This window comes from Alligator sinensis, unplaced genomic scaffold (genome assembly GCF_000455745.1).
Source record: "Alligator sinensis unplaced genomic scaffold, ASM45574v1 scaffold888_1, whole genome shotgun sequence".
NCBI lineage: Eukaryota > Metazoa > Chordata > Crocodylia > Alligatoridae > Alligator > Alligator sinensis.
In genome coordinates, this window is record NW_005842533.1 from 949,700 (window position 1) to 971,538 (window position 21,839).

General features: G+C 49.8%; 1 protein-coding gene across 3 annotated transcripts in view; it reads right to left on the bottom strand.

Moving 5' to 3' along the window:
- Positions 1–18,827: 18,827 nt before the first annotated feature.
- LOC102383643 (myelin-oligodendrocyte glycoprotein-like) overlaps positions 18,828–21,839 on the bottom strand; it is a 7,265-nt gene continuing 4,253 nt past the window's right edge. The window contains exons 3-4 of one of the 3 annotated variants that reach the window (XM_025213519.1): positions 20,470–20,602; positions 18,828–19,317 (exon numbers count right to left, since the gene is read on the bottom strand). In XM_025213519.1, coding sequence (XP_025069304.1) covers positions 19,221–19,317; positions 20,470–20,602 — 230 coding nt within the window. In that variant the 3' untranslated portion in view covers positions 18,828–19,220. Of the gene's footprint in view, positions 20,022–20,469; positions 20,603–21,839 lie in introns of all 3 variants that reach the window. The other 2 variants (XM_025213517.1, XM_025213518.1) reach the window with 2 other exon arrangements.

Sequence of the window (21,839 nt, forward strand, 5' to 3'; positions counted from 1 at the left end):
GTGCCAATGCTCCTGCTGGGACCAAAGCCAGAGGTTCCTGGCCAAAAGGTCTTGCCTCTCTGCTCAGGGTCAGATTAACGCTACATTTGGCGTCTGGAAGGAATTTTACCCCATAGTCAGATTGGTATGGACTGGGGGGCAGAAGGAGGGGTGTTGGCCTTCCTCTGTAATGGGGGGCATGACTCTCTACCTGGGCTTTCTTGAGCATATATCAACTACCTTTTACAGAAGTCAGGTATGCATTGAGTGTTGGCTGCCGTGATGGGCAAATCTAGGATTTGAAAAGAGGGGTGCAAGTGGTGTGGCATATCACCACATATAATGCAACAAACACCTTTTTCTCTAGGTTAAGATAAACTGAAAGCTGTATTAATAGACTGAGGGGCTAACACTCTATTGTTCAGTTTAAGATCAAAGCAAAAATGAATATAACTCCTGCAATGTGCACTCATTTGCTAGATTATATATAAAGTTTAGAAATGACACAACAAACCAGGCAAAAATCAGTCAAAAGATATAGATAGCATCAATAGTCATATAGTCAGTGTGGGTAAATGTACATCCCTTATTCAGGTTCATAAAACAAAACCTAGCCTTCTCGAGTATCTTCACAGTGCCTCCAATTCTTCATCACCAGTCATTTCTACACCTGAGCTAATATGGCCACACCTGAGTTAAGGTTTTTAACGAAAGCTAAAAGCAGTCTGCAGGGCTGTGAACTGGATGAGGGCTCTTACCAGGAATGGCTGACGGATGGCCACACTGCAGGAGAAAGGCCAGCTTGAATAGGGGAACAACGAAATCATTAGAAAGGAGAGAGGGCTATCAACACCAGTGGAGAGGGGAGAGATTAGCAGGAATCAGGGAGATGAAAATAAATCATGAAGTCAATGGACTCCTTCACTGCTGCCTGAATAGAAATGCCACTGCCTCTCCCAGGCAGTTAGTTTTAAAGTCTAGGTAGAGCAGTAATCAAAGCGGGGTGCAGATGAACCACAGCACTCCCCTGGCTGCCATGGTCCTCCTGCTTTCCCTGTGGCAGGTTTGGGGGTGATGTCTTGTGTTGTATCAGGGTTGATGGTAGTTTTTCAAAGAGTTTGGATTATGGGTTGTTATCCATGGTTTGGAAAGGGCTGATACTGCCTCAGGCAGGGGGTTGCACTAGATGTGACCTCTGGAGGTCTCTTCTAGCCCCATTTCTCTTTGAATCCCTGAGATAACACTTTTCCTGGGGCAGCGGGGAGGGTTGGAGGGTTGGGGCGAGAGGGCTAATTTGTGGTAATTGCTGGTTATGTGTAAAAACCAGTGGCCGCCCCTGAAGTCTGCCGGACCGGCAAAGCGCAGTCTTCAATCAGGTCCAGGGGCTCCTTGTATCCCCTCCCTCCGAGCAGGGGCGGGGCAAGTCCCTCCCAGCTGTTACCTGGTTGGTGGAAATGTTCCACCAATCCAAAGTGTCCTTCTCCAAGCCGGGCTTGCCAGGCAAAAGCAGCGAGCGTGCCACACAAGCGAATGCAAGGCTGGGCTGCAGGCCTGGTTCTGTCTCTCTCATCCATAGCCGGCCTGCAAGGTTGCCTGCAGGCTGGGAACCAGGAGACTCTGGGAACAAGGAAATGATGCTGAAGTTACAGACTGCTCTTTTTTGTTGTATTACTGACTTCTCCTGGCTTCTTGCTATGGATCCCACCTGGGTCCTTCCCTAGGGCTCTCGCAGCCATGTCTGAGCTCCAGGAGAGATCTGTGGCCAACAATGCCAGCAGTCACCTCAGCTAGGGCTTGATAGTAAGGAAGAAGGCAGGGTACATTTACAACCTTGATAGACTAACTCAGAGATGTATAGCACGAGCTCTCCCAAGCACTGGGCTGCCCTCCTCAGCTACTGTTTTCATTCTCATCATTTTATGTATTCTTTTATTTCTCTTTGTATTAGCATTGCGGCTATTAAGAAATCTGTTTCAAGTGGAGACGCACCCAGAATCCACTGCTTTTTCAAAAGCTATTTAGGAGCTGAAATACATTTTAAAAGCCTTTTCAGTAAGCTAAATACATAATGGCTCACAAACTATTTTCTCGGTGGGCTTTGTAAAGGTATTTTTCCTTTCAACGCAGATTACTCAAGCTCTGTGTCTCCAGCTTGAATATAAGTGCTCCCCATTTGTATGCTGGTTTGTTCAACAAAGAAAGACAATCCATTTTCCATGGGCGGTCTAAAATTTTAGAAAGAGGGTGCAGATGGCAAGGTGCATCATCACATATGAAGCTTATGACTTATGAGGAGAGACTGAGGGAAATGGGCTTATTTAGGCTGGTGAAGAGAAAGCTGGTGAGGGGTTATTTCAGCTGGTGAGAGGGGGGATTCAATAGCAGCCTTAGCAAGATGCATAGCAAGAAGCCAGGGCGGGAAGACATGCGGGAGAAGTCAGTAATACAAAAAAAAAGAGCAGTCCGTAGCTTCAGCATCATTTCCTTGTTCCCAGGATCTCCTTTTTCCCAGACTGCAGGTAACCTTGCAGGTCGGCTATGGATAAAAGAGGCAGAAACAGGCCTACAGCCCAGCCTTGCATTTGCTTGTACTTCAAAACACAGCACGCTTTGGGATAACTGTTTGTGACCCTTCTGCCGGGCACCGGTTGGCAGCAACAAGGGCCCGGTTCAGACTTCAGGGTACCCGAGAAGTTTTCACGGTGGCTCGAGCCCCCACCTAGAAATCTGGGATCCCTGAATGTCTCTGGGGTGTCCCCCATAAGCAAACCCCCCTCCGCACAAGCACTGTAAATACAGGGGGCAGATTTATTGCAGGAAACAAAGGCAAGAAAAACAAAGGAAAACACCAAATGCAATACAAAGTACGGTCTCTAGTTTGCACCCTTGTTGGGGAGCCACCCCCCATGCCCAGGCAGTCTGAGATATGGGGGAGCCCACCCAGTTCCCGGGGGCCTGCGTCCCTATACCTGCTACTCACCAAGAGAGCCCTATAAGCTGCTCCTTGTGTCTCGGGGAGCTGCTAGTGAGCGTGGGTCCTTTTGTGATGCAAGGAGCCCCTCATTGCACCCTGGGAAGCTGTAGAGCAGCAATCTCCACTTCCATATGGTGGCTTGGCATGGGGGTGACTGCACCCCCAAATTCCTAGTCCCAAATCCCACAGCTCCAGGTGGGGAAAAACTGCAGAAGAACTCAGGAGACGGGGAGCCGGACCTGTCCTGGTTCCTGTGCCTGAACTGCCGATAGGCTCAGCTGCCCAGCTAGGCTACAGCTACGGCCACGACAGAGTCCAGGCTGCAAATCCTGACCCACACTTGCAAGACTAATCTTGGTGGTTTGCTCCAGGGATTTATACCCCCCGCAGTATCATCCCACCCAAAACCCAGGAAAGCAAAGCGGGGACAAAGAAAGGGAGAGGAGAGGAGTCCCAGACTCAGAAGAGGTGTCTACACAAGACGCTTAGTGTGCAGTATCCTACTAACACTGTGCAGTAGCGTGCTGGTCAAGAACCGTGCTAACACGCTATTGCGCTGTGTTGTTAGCCTATTGCGTCATAAGTGTCACAGATGAACCGTGTGCCAGTGCTACTGCGCCGTAACTGGAGTTACTGCTCATTTAGCTAGTGCTTCATTAAGCACGCACTAAACTAAAATGTGCAGTAACCAACGTGCATTAACGAATGTGTAGACGTGCCCACAGACTCACTCCCCTATACCTGAGAGTTTTCCCTCACCTTGATTCCTCTTGCTGGGGCATCCCTGGGGTTCACCCCAGCCCCCCCCTCCTCCTATGTACCTGGTGTGACATCGCCCCAACTATCCAACCGGGGCTCAGCCGGGCCTTCAGCTTGTTTCGTTTAGCCAATTCATTGAAAAAGGGCCATTGCCCAGTTTAACCAGTGAGGCTACGGGTCCGATGCCTCCTGCTTCCATGACCAGCCCCCCATGCCCTTTTATTGGCAGTAAATAACAGGGGAATCCACAGCCAATAGGCCTCACAAAAGCCGCAGGAATCTGCCGAGTGCGGGATCTCCTGTCCCTTTCCAGCTTAGCCAAGCAGGGGAGAGAAAACAAAATACTCAGCTACAGAAAGCCTGGGTGCATGCAGCACAGCAGACAATAGAGATAACAATCATAGTTCATTAAAGCCATCTACAATGACACACTTTGCAATACAACATGACTTGTACATTTTGTGTGGGTTCCATGTTAATCTGGCTACCGGTGGCAGCACAAGATAGGCAGCACACACCTAGACCTGCTGGGGGCACTTGAGAGGTGGGAGGAAGGTGGCTCCAGGTCTTCTTGAATTTGCCGAGGTCTCCAAATGTCCCCCTAGCCTCCCCACACATATATAGGTGGCTGGACCTAGTATTGTAATCCATGAGCTCTGGGTGGTTTTACTTAAATGTCTTTGTTTTACCGACAGTTCTTTGGGAGAATCTGATGTCTTTTATTAGACCAACTTAAATAGCTGGAAAAAAAAATTTAAGCAAGCTTTGTTTTACTGAACCTTTTGGAACTGGACCACACCAGATCTCTTGTGGGCTGCGAAGGAGTCAGTTAGTTGGGATTTATATCCTTGGGTCAGTAAAAGGACGGGTTTTCTACCTCCTTTCCTTCCCCATCGTGGAACGCCGTTCAGCACTGACCTGCTTCTTCTTCACCTCACTTTATGGACTTTTCTGACAAGACTGTTTTGGTTTTACGACTTATCTAAGCATCTTAACAAAAATACATCTAGTCTAGCAAAATAGCACCCAACCCATTTGGTTGTATCAATCACTACTACTAACAGTTGACGATAAAGCTACGATACAGTATAGTTAGATTATTTAATGTCTGGTCTTCCCTTATGCCCTCTTATAATGCCAGGCTTTGTGCTCTGTTGAACTGGATCCCATTGCTGGAGATGTTAACGGCTCCCTTTCCTTCGCTGGCCAGCCGGATGTCACCTCTGCAAAGGTTCACTCCATGAGACAGGCTGTGGGGATCTTCTGCTTGGCCCCTTGCAAATGGCCAAGGCTGGCAACCCTTCCTTGTTTAGCTGTTGAAGAAAATGACTTTGGATGTGGACAAAGGAACAAACGGAGAGCTGTAAAGGGAGCAGGGACTCCCCCGGTAGCGTCTTTTTTGCAAAATGGAAACTCAGCCAGACTCTCTTCCACTCTCGGTTTGCAGAGGGCTGCACCACTGCTGTTCCTGTTCACTGCTCGCAGGTGGTTCCTGTGCAGCTGCCAACATCTGGCAGGCCCCCACCTCCTGAAGTCACAAGCTCGTGTGGTCTCTGCGGGTCCCCCCTGGGCATTGTCATGTGGCAGCATCCATCACTGAGGGGCCTTGCTGCGTAGGAGGAGAGCTGGTCCTCTTCTGCTCACGCTGCAGCCGAGGGCTTCTTGGGGAAAGTCCCCGCTGTCATATTGAATGAAATAGTTTGAATATTTGTGAAAGTTGCCCATTAGCCAGTTTCAGGAAGAAGATAAGATTTATCTCCTTATCTAGGTCATTGTTTTGGGACTACGTGCAAAAAGGTCCTGACTTTGCTTCTGAATTTTATCTTTAGAAGTCTTTTACAAAGCGAACAAATATCCTGAATTCCGAGAGATCAAACCCTAAGGCCTTTTAACCAGATTGGTAAAAAAAGGGGCATTTGCAGTGATATGGAAGTCTCCCCAAGAGTAATTTAAAATGTTCAACAAAGGCAAAAGAATCTGTTGAGTAAGATCCGAGCCCAAATTTGGGGGTAATGACAGGTTGAGTAGGAGGAGCCCACTGACGGCAGCTCACTCAATAAAAACTGTAACTTACTGTCCCAATTTGGAGGTGACTATACTTGCAGAACAACGAAGGAAGAATTGCAAGTGTAGGCCGGATCAGACTGATCACCTGAGCCACCCTCTCCGTGAACACGAATCTCTTAGTTCACGCTGAAGCCGCGGAGCACCTGAAAGGGACTGAAGGAAGGGGACTTAGTCCCATCACTGCTGAGGCCAGCCTATTGAATTGTATTGCTGAGGCGAGCCCATTGAACCGTACTACTGAGGCCAACCCATTAAATCGTACTACTGAGGAATGAAACCATATTTTGGTATTTGGCTTCTCGGAATTCTAGGATTGTAAGTATATTATGAAAAATAACAGTATTGATTCAAATTTAACTTTTAGTTGTAATTGTAGTTGTTTTTGTAACACTAATTCTTATCGCATTGTTTGGGAAGGAAGTGCATTCGGAGCATTGTTTCTGATATATGTAGTTATTGTGTTCTTAATGTTTGTGGTGTTTCTTAAAGCTAAGCAGTGTTATATACGTAGTAAAGAGTTTTGAAATAAAATTGTGTTGTATGAATTAAGTGTGTAATCATTGTGAAATCGTGCAATCAGCTAACTACTCCCCCAGCCAGTGCATCAAAACGAATCAGTAAATTGTGTGGGATTTTCTCTATTCCATAACCCACTAAAGACACCCGCCAGCCTTGTTGCACACACAGAGCAAGGACTGGGCCTTGCCCCTTCGCACTGGGCACTGCTGGGAGGTCGTGGGCTCCGAACCGCCTGGAGCCGTTGGTGGGCAGCAATGGGAAAATGTGCCCAGGCAGGTGCTCTGGCTGCGCCTGGCCCAGGGCTCCTGGTCTGGAGCTGGAGTGCACTCGCTCTGCTCCCAGCTGGGGTTTTGTTCTTGTGTTTTACCCTTTCCTTGCTCTGCCCCAGGGAGCAGGTCTTGTTAAAGTCCCTGATGCGTTGCAACACCGACCGACAGGGAAGGCAGCACCAGCGGATATCTTGGAGTGAAAACAGACACTGGATTTATCCCAGGTCTGAATGTCCTGGGCTTGGACTAGCATTAAACAGACCGGGTTAATCATTTCCCCTAGGGGTGCTCAACCCCTGGCCTGCGGGCCAGATCCAGCCCCTGGTGTTGTGTCACCTGGCCTGGGGGGGTCTCATGGATGATCTGCAAAGAGCTCTGCAGGATGTGGCCCCATGCGCTAAATCAGGTGCACAGAGGGGTGCAGGGAGCTTGATCTGCCCCCAGGACCAACCTCGCGCCACTCCCCTGGCCCACGGGGCCAAAAGGTTGAGACCACTGGTTTTCACACACAGTGCAACCAGCAATTCACACAAATTAGCCCCCTCGCCCCAACCCTTCCTGCTGCCCCAGGAAAAAGTGCTATTGCAGCAAGTTGCAGCAAGGGAAGTTGAGGTTTGATATTAGGAAAATGTTTCTCACGAGGAGGGTGGTGAAGCACTGGGACAGGCTCCCCAGAGAGGTGGTGGAGTCTCCATCCTTGGAGGTTTTGAAGATGCATCTAGACAAAGCCTTGGCTGGGACGATGTAGTTGGGGCTGGTCCTGCTTGGAGCAGGGGGTTGGACTAGATGTGACCTCCTGAGGTCCCTTCCAGCCCTCATATTCAATGATTTTATGGTTGATCTGTGGTTCTCGACCTTTTCAGACTCCAGCCCCCTCCCTTGGAAAATCCCACCTCTTGGCTTTCACGTTTCCCGACTATGGAAAAAACCAAAAAATAAAAATCCTCAGAAAGACACAGCAGGGCAGGACATTTTGTGACCCTCTGGATTCCTATTGGAAATCTCTGGGTTTAGCTTGCGAGTCATGTGTAGGCATTTGCACACCTAACAAGGCTCCTATCATGCAGCAGCCCCTGCACCCTTTAAAGGGTCCTCAGCACCCTGGCTAGGAGTCACTGCCTTACAGTCTCCTTGACTGCAGCAGCCTCCTCTGTGCTGGGAGCCGGCTTTTACTTCACCAGAGGTCTTTGCTGCCTCCGCGGCACATGCCCTGCTCTGGGGGAGGTATCCTACGCTCCTTTTTGCTGCTGCTGCGCCCTCAGCAAAGCGGGGCCTGCTCCTGAGCTTGCTGCTCAGGCTATTGCGGTGCAGGGGAAGAATGGATCATACCCCGGTGGTTCTTAACCGGGGGTCTGTGACATCTTTTTAAGGGTGCCCTAGGGTTACACCCTTAGAAGGATCTTGTGGCCTGTCCAGTGACCCTTTGCTTGTAAGCAAAGCCTGCGATTCGCTCCTCCAGCTGCCTAAAGTTGGCATGAGACAAGGGTCCTTGCTCCGGGACTCAGAGCAGGGGAGGGCAGGGAAATCCAAAGTGCCAGTGGACCATTCCCAACCCATTCAGCACCTCTCCGCACCCCTCCCCAGAGCCTGGGCTTATGGAAGACAGACTTAAGGCAGAGCAAATAGGTCCTGCTAATTCACAAGCCCCAGGCTGCAGTATCCTTTAAATAAGAGTCGAGTTGTCTGTCTAGTCACAGGAACATGTTTCTGTAGCTTGCCAACAAGATTTTTGCAAGAAAAATTCTTTAATCGCAAGCTTTCGGACACAAACCCCCTTCATCGGGCATTGGAGAAAAGATTGTAAAAGTTTTCCTGGGAAGAAATAAAAGTTCACATTTCAGAGTCTTTCACAGAGGAGTCAACAGATGGAAAAACTCCTCTGGGCAGTCATTTCATAGCTGGTATGAAGCCTCTCACCTCCTGTGAGGATGCAAATGTCCTTGAAACAAAGGCAGGAGCAGGATCTCGGGTGTCAGGTGGTCACAGTTGCTTCCTGCTTGTGAAAATATGAAGATTTCATTTAAAAAAATCGGCTAAAATTTGATATCTTCCATGTGCCAGGTATCCAGGTTGTAGCTGTATTGACTATTAACTGACTGGCCAGGGAAGTGTTTGTGCCCAAAAGCTTGCAATTAAAGAAATTTTTTGCAAAAAATCTTGCTGGTCTAATAAAAAATATCATCTCTACTATGAGTCCTGATGGTCTTAGATCTAAGGGCACCTGATGCCTCCCAATGATACACTCGGCCCAATAAAAAGACATCACAAAAAAGACTTGCCTCTGTAGTGATGCAGACAGGCAGATGGGGGATGGACAGACTGGCAGCCTCGCAGCTTGGGATTTCTCTGCCCAGTTATGCTGATGCATCAAGGAATGAAAAGCAAGTCAGAGGGGAGAAGAGTCCAGGGAGAACTGTTTATGAACAAAGCAAAGAGCTAGAGATACTTTGAGGAAACCCAGCCTGCTCCAGTGGGCCCAGGTGCAGCAGTCATCTTCCCCACAGCCAGGCAGCAAGTCCCATTGAGTGCTGGGCTCCTTGCTCTGCAACCAGGACCAGCACCGACTCCCAGGGGCCTGGGCAGCTTCTGGTGCCCTGGGCAGAGATGGAGTATGCATGCACACGCGACTAGGTCTGAGTGTGTGTGTGTGCGCTGAGGGGGTAAAAGCCTTACAAGAGCGTTAGCGCTATGCTGGATCTCAGAGACCCCAGTTGTGCTCTACTCAGTCCCCTGGGTTATGCTACGGCAGGCTCCTCTGCATCCTGGCAGCAGCTCCAAAGAAGCTAGTGCAGTTCTTGACTCCAGACATACTCATCCACCGGTTCCTCCTGTGCTACCCTGATGCTGGGGAGGTTCAGGGCACAGAGCCAGCGCAGAGCTCGCCCAGGCAGGGTGCACAGCAGCTTGTTGGGGTTCTCTAGCAGGCAGTACCCACATGCTGCAAAACAGGACAATGTGGCTGTGTCTCTTTGGAGGCAGTCCTGAGTTTTTAACTTAGATCAAAATGGATGCAGACCAGGCTCTTATACCCATAGCCCATCCAAGCTGCATGGCTGCCCCTCTGACGGATGCCTCCCTAGAATCACTGGGCAATTAGCTTGATTAATCTACAGACATATACAGCATTGTCCAGGGGAAAAAGTGTTAGTGCTTTCTTGCTCACATATTTCTTGGATATTTAAAGCAGGACAATGGACTAGCCTGTCTGTAGGGCTAGGAACAGATGTTGCATTTGTCCCTGGACAAGTTGTGCTTGTGCTTATAAAAAAATCCCAGGATTGGTGTGTACACACATCATCCTTCTAACCAGGGTTTAGTGAGAAGCTGAATGCACTGCAGCTTTTCTGCCATCCATTCATAACTGAACAGATGTACTTTGCAGTATGTTAATACCTCTTAACCAGGAAGCTTTTTTAGGATTTAGCCCCAGGACAGTGGACGTGGATGCCTATATGCTTGCACTTTGTTCCAGAACAAAGTGATTTATCCTGGGATAAGTGCACTGCTTGCAGTCTCTCACCCCAGACAAAAGGCTTTCTGCCAGGAGCAATGGGACCTTTGTTGAGAGCCTCTCTGTGCAAGGAGCGAGCAAGTGCACCGAAGCGAGCACACCGGTTACAAGGATGGCTGCACAGGACCGAACTCCACCCAAGCTGTTGCTTCACACGCATATGACCTGGGTGGGGTGGGGATTCTGCATCAGAAAGAAAACAGAAGAGAACAAAAGCTGCAGTGAAAATACACAGGTCAGTCCAGTGATGCCTAGAAAAGCCACAGACTCATTTCAAAAGTGAGCAAGGGCCTGAAGAAGGTCACTTTGTTGGCTTCAAAGGACCAACTCTTTGGAGCATCATCAATTCTAGTTTATCAGATGGGATGTGAAGTTACCAATAAAATCATAAATGCAGACTTTGTGTTATGAGTGGTACAAGTCACCTTAGTGCGCGCGTGCACACACACACACACACACACATGCACTCACTCATTCAAACCCATGTCATTCAAACCTATGTAGCACTGTGCATAGTAGCTGCTGCAGTGATTGCAAGAGCGCTGGTGTTGGTATATCTACCTAGCCAAGGCGCTGGAGTCTGCTGTTGATGGTCTTCTTCCTTCTTCCTTCAAGGCGATGTCTTCTCCGGAAGGGGGTCACTTGCTTGTCCTTCTGTCTTGGTAGGTCAGCTGCTGGGTGAGAGGGTCACTCTTCACTGCTTTTTATCCCTTTCTGGCAGAGTTGTGTGATCCCCCAGCATCATTTGGCTACCCAATCCAGAGGTCACTGTCCCATGTGGGTTTTGAGTAGTACATGGCAGCTGTTAGTCACAGGGGTCTTTGCCTGCTGGTACCTGCAGTTTCAGGAGCCCACCCTTGACTTATTGACTTAATGGCTGTATTGTCATGGGTTACAGGAGTAGTCAATAGGGTGGGTGCCCAGTTCCAGGAATCAGTTCCTTGGCTTGATTAACTTAAAATGGCTTGTACCCTAGAGTTTTGTAATGGTAAGTTCCTCTGGCTAGGCTACTGTCAACTAACAGCCAGAGGTCCTTGGTTTGTCATTCATATTCACATTCATTCAAGGGACCGCCCAATATAGCAGATTTTATCACTTTACAATTACAGTTTCAATGCAGGTTTTAACAATGGTCCAAGGTGTAACTTCATTCTACAGGGAGCACATTCCTTAAGGGTTTAAAAGTATACAATATAAAATACAAAATGCCATGGCAAAGATGAGACAGATGAAATATAAAAATGCACTGTGAATGCAATGCGAGGTAGTGAGGATCAAAGGCTACTGGGGACAGTAAGTGAGTTAGGTTAGCACCAGGATACATTTACAGTCTTTGAAGTGGATATTTTAGTTCTTTTGTTTTCTTTAGTGGTTAATTGATACGTAGATGTAGTTTCTAGGTTTCTCCTACAGAGAGCCACTTCAGCTTTCTGGCTTGCTCTGAGCCTTGCCATACTCATGCAATGAGTGTGCTAGGTTTCTGCCTGTATTTAGAAGGAAAAAGAAATGCACAAAATAGGGGGAGTGTAGGCAAGAAGGGGCTTCTGTTATATCAGTGTCCAGAAGGGAACTGGACAAAAGGGCTTTCTGCTACAACTTTATGCTTGAAAGCTTGTGTCACAACAATCAAACCGATGCATAATGGACAACCCCCTCCATAGCCCCCTAACCCACATGCCACTCTCCCAGCCCCAGCATGCACAGCACCCAACATGCAGTATGACTCAAAACCCAACATAAAACATACACCACCAACATAACACACATGGGTTTTCAGTTACACTTTGTAACTGAGGACTTGTAACACCTATAAAACCTAACACTACAAAACGAAACCATCATGAACAGATTTTGAAAAGGGTGTGGGGGGCGTACAGATGGTGCAGTTCATCATCACATATAACACCGCACCTTTTTCTCCAGGTGAAAAGGAACTAAAAGCTTCACTAATAAGTTAGGGGCCTAGGACTACATTATTCAGTTTAAGATGGAAGCAAAACCAAATCTGACGTTGGAACACGCATTTTATAATACATTATGTATTGAAAACGACAGAAAAAACTTGGCTCAAAATATCAAAATGTCTTGTTTCTGTAGTCCTGTTGTCATTAGAGCTGGGGGCTGTGTAAGACGGGGCTATTTGGTGTGCATAGAGAATGTGCACAGGGAACCTGCGAGCCCCCCCGTGTTATTAGAAGGGGTCACTAATTAAGTCCCAAGATATGGCAAGGGATAGCAAGTGTGAAAAGAGGGATGGGGGTGTGAAAAGTTAATAACAAGGGCTCCAAGGAGGGATACCAAGCAGAACACACTGGCCAGGGCCCTTCCCATCCCACAAGTGGATGCTGCCCGATGAAACTGCCTGGAGATGTGAGCGGATGAGGGAGAGGAAGACGGCTCCGAGTCACCCAGCGTCCCCGCACCTAGAGCTCCCTTCCTGCTTAGGGCCGTGGCCAGCTTTCCTAGGCCAGGAGCTGCCTAGGAGGTCCCGGGACTTGGTGGGGCATGGATGGGGAGTGCATAAATGAAAGCAGTGAGGAGCTGTGCCATCCCGGAGGAAGCAGTGGCAGGGCGCAGCAGCCACGAGGAGCTGCTTTTTTGTGGGGCCTGCCCGAATTCCCAGATTTCATGAAAATCATGAAATCTTGATTTGGGTAGGTGCCTACACATAAAGCCTCTCACAGCCTGAGACCCAGAGGAAACCTCGCAAAACCCTATCAGCCAGGGCTGGTGCACCCATAAATACAAACCAACCACAACGGCCCCCGCACGCATGCCCACGCCCCCCGCCCCCCCCCAACAGGATGTTTTTCTCAGGCTCTGACTCAATAAAAGGGAGGCAGAAAGCCTCCAAGGGGCTCAGGCAAGATGCAGTGGGCCAAACCTGCTCTGACCCAGCCGCGGCAGGTCTCGGAGGCAGAGGTGCTGGCTGCACATCCTAAGAGCTGGAGGCAAGTGAGAGGAGTGGGGAAGGGCTGGGGGAAGGGGTGCCAAGATTTTGAAGGGGGGAGATCTAAGCAGCACGGACTTCCACCATGTCCCCAGCAATGATCCCAGTCCCTGAGGCTGATTCCTGCCCAGACAGGGCTGCATGACCCCTGGATCGCTGCTGTCCTGGGGCTGGTCCCCACTGCGGGTTTCCTTGGCTCATGATGGGGCTGAGCAATGGGGAGGGAGTGGAGATCAGCCCGGCTCCTCCCAAACCCAGACGCCTTGCGTCACTTCCAGCGCTGTGCGTGGATCCGGCTTGGCTCCAGCCCACTTTGTACGCGGCCCAGCTCAGCCCCTTTCTCCCCATCGCCTGATCTCTCTCTGCAGCCGTCGGGGTGCTGTCTCCTTGTCCTGCTCCGGGGAAGCGTGCGGCTTAGCTGGTGGCAGCGGGTTTACATGCAGCAGCACAGTGCAGGGGCTTGATCCGGGGCTGGGGAGCATGGTGCTGGGTGTTCGCCTCCCCTGTGACACCCACCTGGAGTGGGTCCTAGATACCCACAGCTCCATGCCCTGGGATCCTTTCAAGGGGGCCACAGGGTTAGGTGTGGAGGCAAGAGTTATAAGATAAATCCAGAGGTTTCAGTGAGGAATCCACGTCTCAGGAACAGCCTGCTCATCCTGGTCATTTTGGGTTAAGAGAGAAGGGATTTGATTTGGAGTTGAACCTCTTGTCTCACAGCAAACCTCCGGTCTTGCAGAGTCCCACAGCAGTGGGGCTGGGAGGTAAGTGTGGAGGTCACCTCCAGTCCAGGCCCTGCCTGGGCAGGATCAGCCCTGTCCAAACCGTCCCAGATAATCCACCACCTAGGGCAGTGGTGCCCAACCTTGTCTGGTGAGCCGTCCATGGGCCAGATCCAGCTGGTGGTGGCATCTGGATGGGCAGGGCGGGCACCATATGAGGGCGCTGGGCTGAGGAGGAAGGGCCCTCTGGCATTGAGCCAACTCCTCACCTCAACCCCAAGGGAGCAATCATCCCCACCCCAGGGGTGCAACCCCAGGCAAACAGCCTGCAGAGTGCATGCCAGCTGGCTGGGTCTCAGGGCATGGATGGGGTCTAGGGAGGTTGGGGGGAAGGTAGGGGGCTGGATCAGGTCCCCACGAGCTGAGGCTTCCTCTCCAGGGCAGGGGCAGTAGCTCCCCCAAAAGCATCTTCCCTCACTGCTCCCAGCCACCCTGGAAAGCACAACCAGCACCCCCCACGCCCCAATCCCAATCTATTACAATATAAAACCTTCTCTAATTTATTTCCTCTTTCTTTCTTTCTTTCTTTTTTTTTTTTACTTTATCCTTCCATGATTGATTTAACGTCACCACCCAGCACCCCCCTCCCCCCATTTCCTTTCCACCTCCCATATCATTACCCACCCCATCCCATTAGGTCTCCCCCTCCCAGCTTCATGTCCCTTAGCCACGGCCCACTGTCCTGGACCTGGCTCCCGGGCTCCAGCCCCTTATCCTGCCCCGCAGGGCCTTTATCTCTGCCCCACCCAGGATCCGGGCCCCCTGGTCCATTGGCCTCTCACAGGCAGCTTTAACTAACTTTAACTCTCACACTCACACTTACTCACTCACTCTCACTCTTAACTTTAATTCTGCCCTTCTCAGGCTCTGAGAGCCCAGAGCTCTGCCCCTACCTGGGGTCTCCCTTTGGCCCCTGTCTGTGCCTTGGGACTGATCCCCAAAAAGGTTCAAGGCAATCATGTGCCCCTCAGGCACTAATGGGACCTCCAAGCCACCCCTTGGTGTAAATCTCTAACCCCAAACAAGCCCTCTGGCTATAACACAACTCCCTCTTGGGTCCAAGCTCCAGGGCTGTAGCCCTCACTCCCCCCTACCCTGACTCCTCTTCCCCTGCAAGTCTGCGACGTGCTACCTGCATCACTCCCGGGGCAGTCCAGGTGCTGGCCGGGCACTCCTCTCGGTGCTCCTGCCCTGGAGCTCTTCCCGCAGCAGCTCCCAGAGCCAGACCGGCCGCTCAGGCTCAGACCCTGGATTCACGTGGCTGTAAGTCATGCCGTGTTTCGGTTAGGTGGCTCCTGCGCTGTGGAGGTGTTTCCTGATTTAGCTTGCAGCTCAGCCCCAGGGAAGCTCACTGCTGCTGGCCTCTGCTGTAAAAACAGCTTGTACTAGTCCAACTCCCTGCAGGGGGTTGCAAAGAGGATGGAGCTGGGCTGTTCTCCGTGGGGGCAGATGACAGGACAAGGAGCAACGGGCTCAAGTTGCAGCAAAGGAGGTTCAGGTTGGATATTAGGAAAAACTTTCTCACTAGGAGGGCAGTAAAGCACTGGAACAGATTACCCAGAGAGGTGGTGGAGTCTCCATCCTTGGAGGTTTTTAAGCCCCACCTGGACAAAGCCTTGGCTGGGATGATGTAGTTGGGGCTGGTCCTGCTTTGAGCAGGGGGTTGGACTAGATCGGTGGTTCTCAAGCTTTTTTGTACCAGACCCCTTCATCAACATAGATGGCCAGTCCCAACCCAGTGCCCCTCACTCCTGACCCGCTGCCCCCCACCCCCAGGCCCCAAACTCCAACCCCCAATGTGTGGGGAGTGGGGGGCCCCAAACAGGCCCTTGCAGCCTGAAATGGTGCCAGCCTGAAAGGGGAAAGCCGCAGTTTCCCATGGTTTTCTCCTTTAAAGAATAATCCATTTCTAAAGTTTGTTCATGACCCTTCCAAACATTCTTGCAAACCATTTTTGTGGCACCACCCACAGGTTCAGAAATGCGGGATTAGATGACATCCTGCAGTCTCTTCCAACCCTCATTTTCTATGATTTTTCTCTACTTAAATAAAAACCAGAAGGTTTACTAACATGCTGGGTGCTCGGGACTATATTATTCAGTTTAAGATCAAAGCAAAGCTCAGTACAACTTTATTGAAATGTGCATTTGTTTGCTACATTATATGTAAGCCTTAAAACACACAGCAAGCTAGGCAAAAATAGTCAAATGATATTCTTTCAATAGCAATGTAGTCATAATATTTACATGTACATGTCTTATTCAGCTTCATAATACAAAAAGTAGCTTCCCTGAGCATCCAACACTTCACTATCATTCATTTCCATACTCGGTGCAAGCACCTGGGCTCTGTAGTGGGCAGCAGGTGCCTGTCCAGAGCCCAGGCTGGCTGAGGCAGGCAGCTGGGAGGCTGCAAGCAGCTGCACTGTGGTCTGCGGATCCCTGGTCCGGCTCGGTGATGGCAGCAGGTGCATGCATACCTCGGGTGAGACGGTGGGGAAGGAGCCACAACAAGGATTGGGCCCCTTACAGCTCCCCTGCTGTCTGCCTCTGCACCTCAACATCTTGCAAGTCGAGGTTGTGGGTGTTTTTGGCAGTCGGCTCAAAAACATTGCTAGCCCCTGAGCTAGAGCTAAAGCAGCCTGCAGGGCTCTGAAGAGGTATTACCAGGAATGGCTAAGAGCAGAATAGCAGAAGAAAAGCTAGCTGGATTAATGAAACATCAAGACCATTAGAAAGGAGAGAGAGTTGTTAACACCTATGGAGTGAAGAGCAATTAGCAGGAATCAGGGAGATGATAATGAGCCCGAGTCAACTGACCCCTCTGGACTGTGAACAGAAATGCTGCTGCCCCTTCCCAAGTAGCTGGTTAAAGTTTGGCAGAGCAGAGCAGGGATCAAAGGGGAGCGTAGCTGCCCCCCTGCATCCCTTCTGGATCCACCCCAGCTCCTTGTCACTCACTGACCTAGAGAGGACACATGCTATCCAGACAACCCCCAGGCTTTGGCCTGGGACACAGAACCTGGTCCCAGAGTGGTTTGCTTTTGGTAAGAGGCAACCCTGAAGGGAGTGGAGGGGGGAAGCAGTCCTAAGAGGGGGCGTCCTGCCTTTCCCACTGCATGACTGTGAATTGCTCTGCCCAGACTAACCAAAGCTTCTGGCCCCTGACATATTCTTTCAATAAATAATTCCCTTACCCACATAACACTAGGATGGGCCTAATTTAATCCCCAATGCATAGCAAGCAGATTATCTGCACATCAGATATGAGCACAAACAGCTCAACAGCATTGCCTCTTCCTGTCCCCGGGTCTGCCCTGTAACAGGGCCGGACTCTGGCTCCCTGTGGGCACTGGCAGAGGGCAGCTGTGAGGAAACCTAGATGTCGACAGGAGCTCACGGCTGTGAAACGGGCCCTCTCCCCATCATATCTCAGCCTTCCAAGGACCACCCTGAAACTTGACTGTTAGCACCCTGTAAATGATGGGGAAGGGTGAGTCTGGGGCTGCTCGTGTCTCAGCAGTGCCAGGGCATGAGCTGGAAGGGCACCGTTTGTATTCAGTTTGACTAAGTGCATAGCTTCCCTCCCACCCCACAGCCCACTCGAACCCCAAGGCTATTGCTTTAATTAGGAGCAGACTGTCCTGCAGGGTAAGAGCCTGCACAGGGCAGTGACCATGGAGCACCCAGCAAACCCCTGTAACACACCCACTTCACTTCGCTTGTGACAGCAGAGAACGTCCCTGGGGAGGAAGACATTTTGGCTCAGCAGCCACCCGCAGCATCATTTGCTGATTTTGAATGCTACATCCCCACCTTGAGGCTAAGTGAGATATGGACCGCTGTCTCCAGCCTGAGATTCCTCCACCGTCACACAGCAAAGCTCCAACTGCAGCCTTCCTGCACCTCCTTCTCTGCTCCAGACCCCTGCCTTGCTCCTGGCAGGGCTGTTATCCCTACAATACCTGGGCTGCCATTCGGCTTCTTAAATAAGATGCCTTTGAGACAGCCAGAGCTTGGTCAGCAAAGCCAGCAGCACGTGCAAGAAGTTAGCAGACCTATGTAATAGCTGAAAAGCGTCAATCTTCAAAAAATCTGCAAGACATGTTTTCTCTTTAATCTTTGCAAAGCTAATATTCATATTTATATATAAATATGAATATTATCTTTGCACATATAATAGTTTTTGGGAGAACCCCCCCCAATCTGATAACTATTCAATATGGAGACTTGTGAGGCCCCAGCATTCAAGGTAGCCTTTAGCCCTGAAAGGTCTCCAAGTTGTCTTTTATCTCTAGAGCAGTGTTTCTCAACCTGTGGGTGGCGACTCAAAAGTGGGTCCCAAGAACATATGAAAGGGTCGCAAACAAACTTTAAACATGGATAATCCTTTAAGGAAGAAAAGTGTGGGAAAGCGTGGCTTTCCCCTTGTAGGCTGGCAGAGATCCAGCCGGTGAGGGGCTGCTTGGGACCCCCCATGCCCCACACACCCACCCCCTGCCCCACACACTAGGATGTGGGGAACTGGGTTGGGACTGGCTGTTAATGTTTACAAATGGGTCCTGGTCCAAAAAAGGTTGAGAACCACTGCTGTAGAGGTAAATTCTGGTTTCTTCATTTGTCAGGGGTGTACTTGGTAGCCGTGTTGGTCTGAGACAAACAGACATAAAAAAAACTAGAACTCGTGGTTCCAAAAGGATACCTTTTATTAGACCAACTGGAAAAAGGCAAGAAAATTGTCCTTTTCTGCAAGCTTTTGGGATCAAAGTCCCTTCATCAGGCTCTGGGAAAAGTGTAGATGGTACAAGATGGTAAAAAGTCCCCCTAGGTAGGAAAGAAACTTTGTTTTTGCCCAGAGGGAGCTGAAGATGGAGGTCTGTCCCTCTGGGTCCACGAGAGTGTCTTTGTGAGCTGTGTTGAGTAGCTTTTCAATGTGTTGATCAGGTAGAATTCCTTCCCTGAAGGTGTCCGATGGTAGGCAGGGAGGCAAAAAACCCCTTCCTTGTTGTTCTGCAATGAAGTTTAAAATCCAAAATCGGCTGAAATTTGGCATCTTCCATGTACTTGGCAGCCGTGTTGGTCTGAGACCATCAACCCAGGGCAGTCACAGCAAGAAGCAGATCTCTGCATGCAGCGGGGATGGCTTCAGCTGTCAAACCGCAGGCGCGGGGAGTTTCTCCCCGTTCAGGGCTTGGGGCTCAGGTTTGGTGTCTGGGTTGAAAACAAGCAGAGCCGTGTTACCCCCGGGGGGGGCCGCGGCCAGGCCAGCCGGCCCGCTCCTGCTTCTCCGAGCCGCGAACAAGGGCTCGCTGGGGCTTTCTCCCTGCTCCTCGGGGCTGGGTCCTGCCGCGGGGCTCCAGCCCTCTGCTCCCCGGCAGTGGTGGCAGCCACCTCGTCGCGGGGCTGCTGTCTCACTGCTCACGAGTCTGGGGCAAGTGAACGGGCTGATGCGGCTGCAGCAGAGGAGCGGCCTGTCCTGGGCCCAGCATCACTCGCGCCGGGTTAAGCCTGTGTGGATTTATCCCGGATCAGTGCCTTCCCCGCCCAGAAGCAGCGGGTCTAGCAGGCGGGTGCATCGCAGCGCATGGAGTTGCAGGGCCGTGCCCTGGGATGCAGCGCCAGGGGCTCGTCCCAAACACAAGGGCCAGAGCGAGTCCTGGGAAGGATGAGTCATTTGGTGTGGTGATTTGGGAACTTCACTGGAAATACAGTGATTTTTATGCTGGAAAATAGTGATTTAGGAACAGTTTCATGTGTGGAAATATGGTGATTCTGTGTGTTGGGAACTGCATAGTGATTTTTAAGTATAGCTGTTGTTAAATTTTATGTGCATGGCCCTCAACAGCTCACCAAAACTCACCATATGGCCCTCCAGCCCAAATAACTGCCCACTCCTGGGTTAGGAGGGCCAGAGGCCATCAAGAAGGCAAATAAAATGTTAGGGGTTATTAGGAAGGGAACTGTAAACAAAACTGAAAGTATCGCGATGCCCTTTTTAAAATCCATGATGTGTCCACACCTTGAAGACTGCACCCAGTTGTAGTCCCCACATCTCCAAAAGGATATAGAAGAGTTAGAGATGGGCCAGAGGAGGGCAACAAGGATGATTAATGGTATGGAGGGTAGAGACTAACGAGGCCAGGCATGTTAAGTTTAGAAAAGAGATGCTTGCGTGGGAACATAAGGGTTTATACTTCTTTCTCTTCTCCCTGCTAAATGGAGAAGAGAAAGTCACTAGGGGTATATTATTGAGTGTCTCTCACTAGACAAGGACTAGGAGGCACAACATAAACTAGTAGGTAGCGAGAGAGGAACAGTGGAGAAAACCCTGATTGCTCACTCTCCTCTTAGCCTCTGCTGTCTGCTCTGGGTGACATAGGAGACTGGGCATGATGGACTTGGGTCTGACCCAGTCAACGGCAGCTCTTATGCTCTTATTCACTGCCCGAGGAGACAGCTGCATTTACCAGCTGTGAAGGGCTTGGGAGAGGGGATGATGGCTGGTCCTTTGCACCTGCCAGTTACTACCAAGAGTGTCCGGCAGCTGGAGGAAGCAGAGGCGAGTTTCATACAAGGATGGAAGTGGGTGTGATCTTGTGTCTGGGCAGGAAGGATGTCACATGAAAGCCAATTAAGCACGACAGGCTCTGCCATACTCACAGTAGTGCCTGCCGATGCTTATCTTTACACATTAGGAAGCTCAGCAGCAGCAGCAGGGGCACGAGCACGATGAACATGCCTGCAGCTCCCAAACGACTGTCCAAGCCACTCTCTGCTTTGAACAGGAAAAGCACTGTGAAAAGAAATTGCCTTAGTCCCAGTAGATACCAGGGGGAGTACAGGGCTGGGTGCTGTGACTTGCCAGGGCTCAGACTGAGGGCACCCTCCTCCCCCCCAGCACTCAGCAGCATCTCTGCCCCAGGCATCCAAATTGCTTGTTATACCTCTGTCAGAGACAACCCTCTCCCTCCTCTGTGCCTTTTCCATGGGGGGCTTCCAGCCTGGGCACAGGTTTTCAGCCACAAACTTAACTTGATTGTGGTGGAATGAGTCTAATCTCTTGTCATTTGTAAACCACAGTCACCCAGATTAGGTCTCCAGTTACCAAATAATTCCTCGTTCTTTTTTTTCCAGCGGTGAATCCATATCTTTCCTGCCACGTCTTGTTGTTAAAGGGTTTTTACCAAAAGGATGTAACTTAAATACCATTAATTAGACAACGAAGTACTGATCCATTTCCTTGAGGTTTTTCAACTTTTTCATAAAATGATCTGGTTGATGGGAAAAAATGAAGACTCACAGTGTGTTCTTTGTGGTAAGGTTCTTTTAATAGTTATCGGTTCTTAGGTATCACCGTCTCCTGGACTGAAATAAATGACAGAAGCTTGTTCCCCCAACTACTAATTAATGCTTTCTTCAGTGGAGGTAAGTATCATGTCCATTATCTTCTTTAAACATCAGAAAAATAAACTCAGGTAGTATAAACAAAGAGAAGATCTTGTCTTTTGGACTTGCCTAGCCTAATTTCCCTTTTTATTTTCTTTGAGAGTATGAGTCTCACAAAACAGGGTACCTTCTCCTTTAAGTATCTTTAACGGTGTTGGGCTTGTTGTATTTTTGTTTCTTCTTTACAATGGTACTTCAGGTGGGTCTGACCTTGTCAAAAAAGTATTTAAGAAAAGTTTTTACTTAACGTTGTAAGCTTGCACTGCATGCCAGGTGTGATGTCAAGCTTGTCACACACAAGTACTTGATATTTAATACTTATTACTTAATTAGACTTATTATTCAATATTACTACTTAATATTAGTTTCATGGTAACAAACTGCACTAAATCATGAATTCCACCTTGTTGGCACTGGTTCTGGTGGAAATGACAGAGTTGCACTTAGATCCTTGCTTTAATTGGTGATGGACTCTCTGGTCTTGAAGCTTACAGTCTGGACAATGTTTGAATGTTTTTTCAAAAGAGGAAACCAGTCTATTCACACCTGGAAAAGGTGTGCACCAGGTATCACTAAAGCAGGAA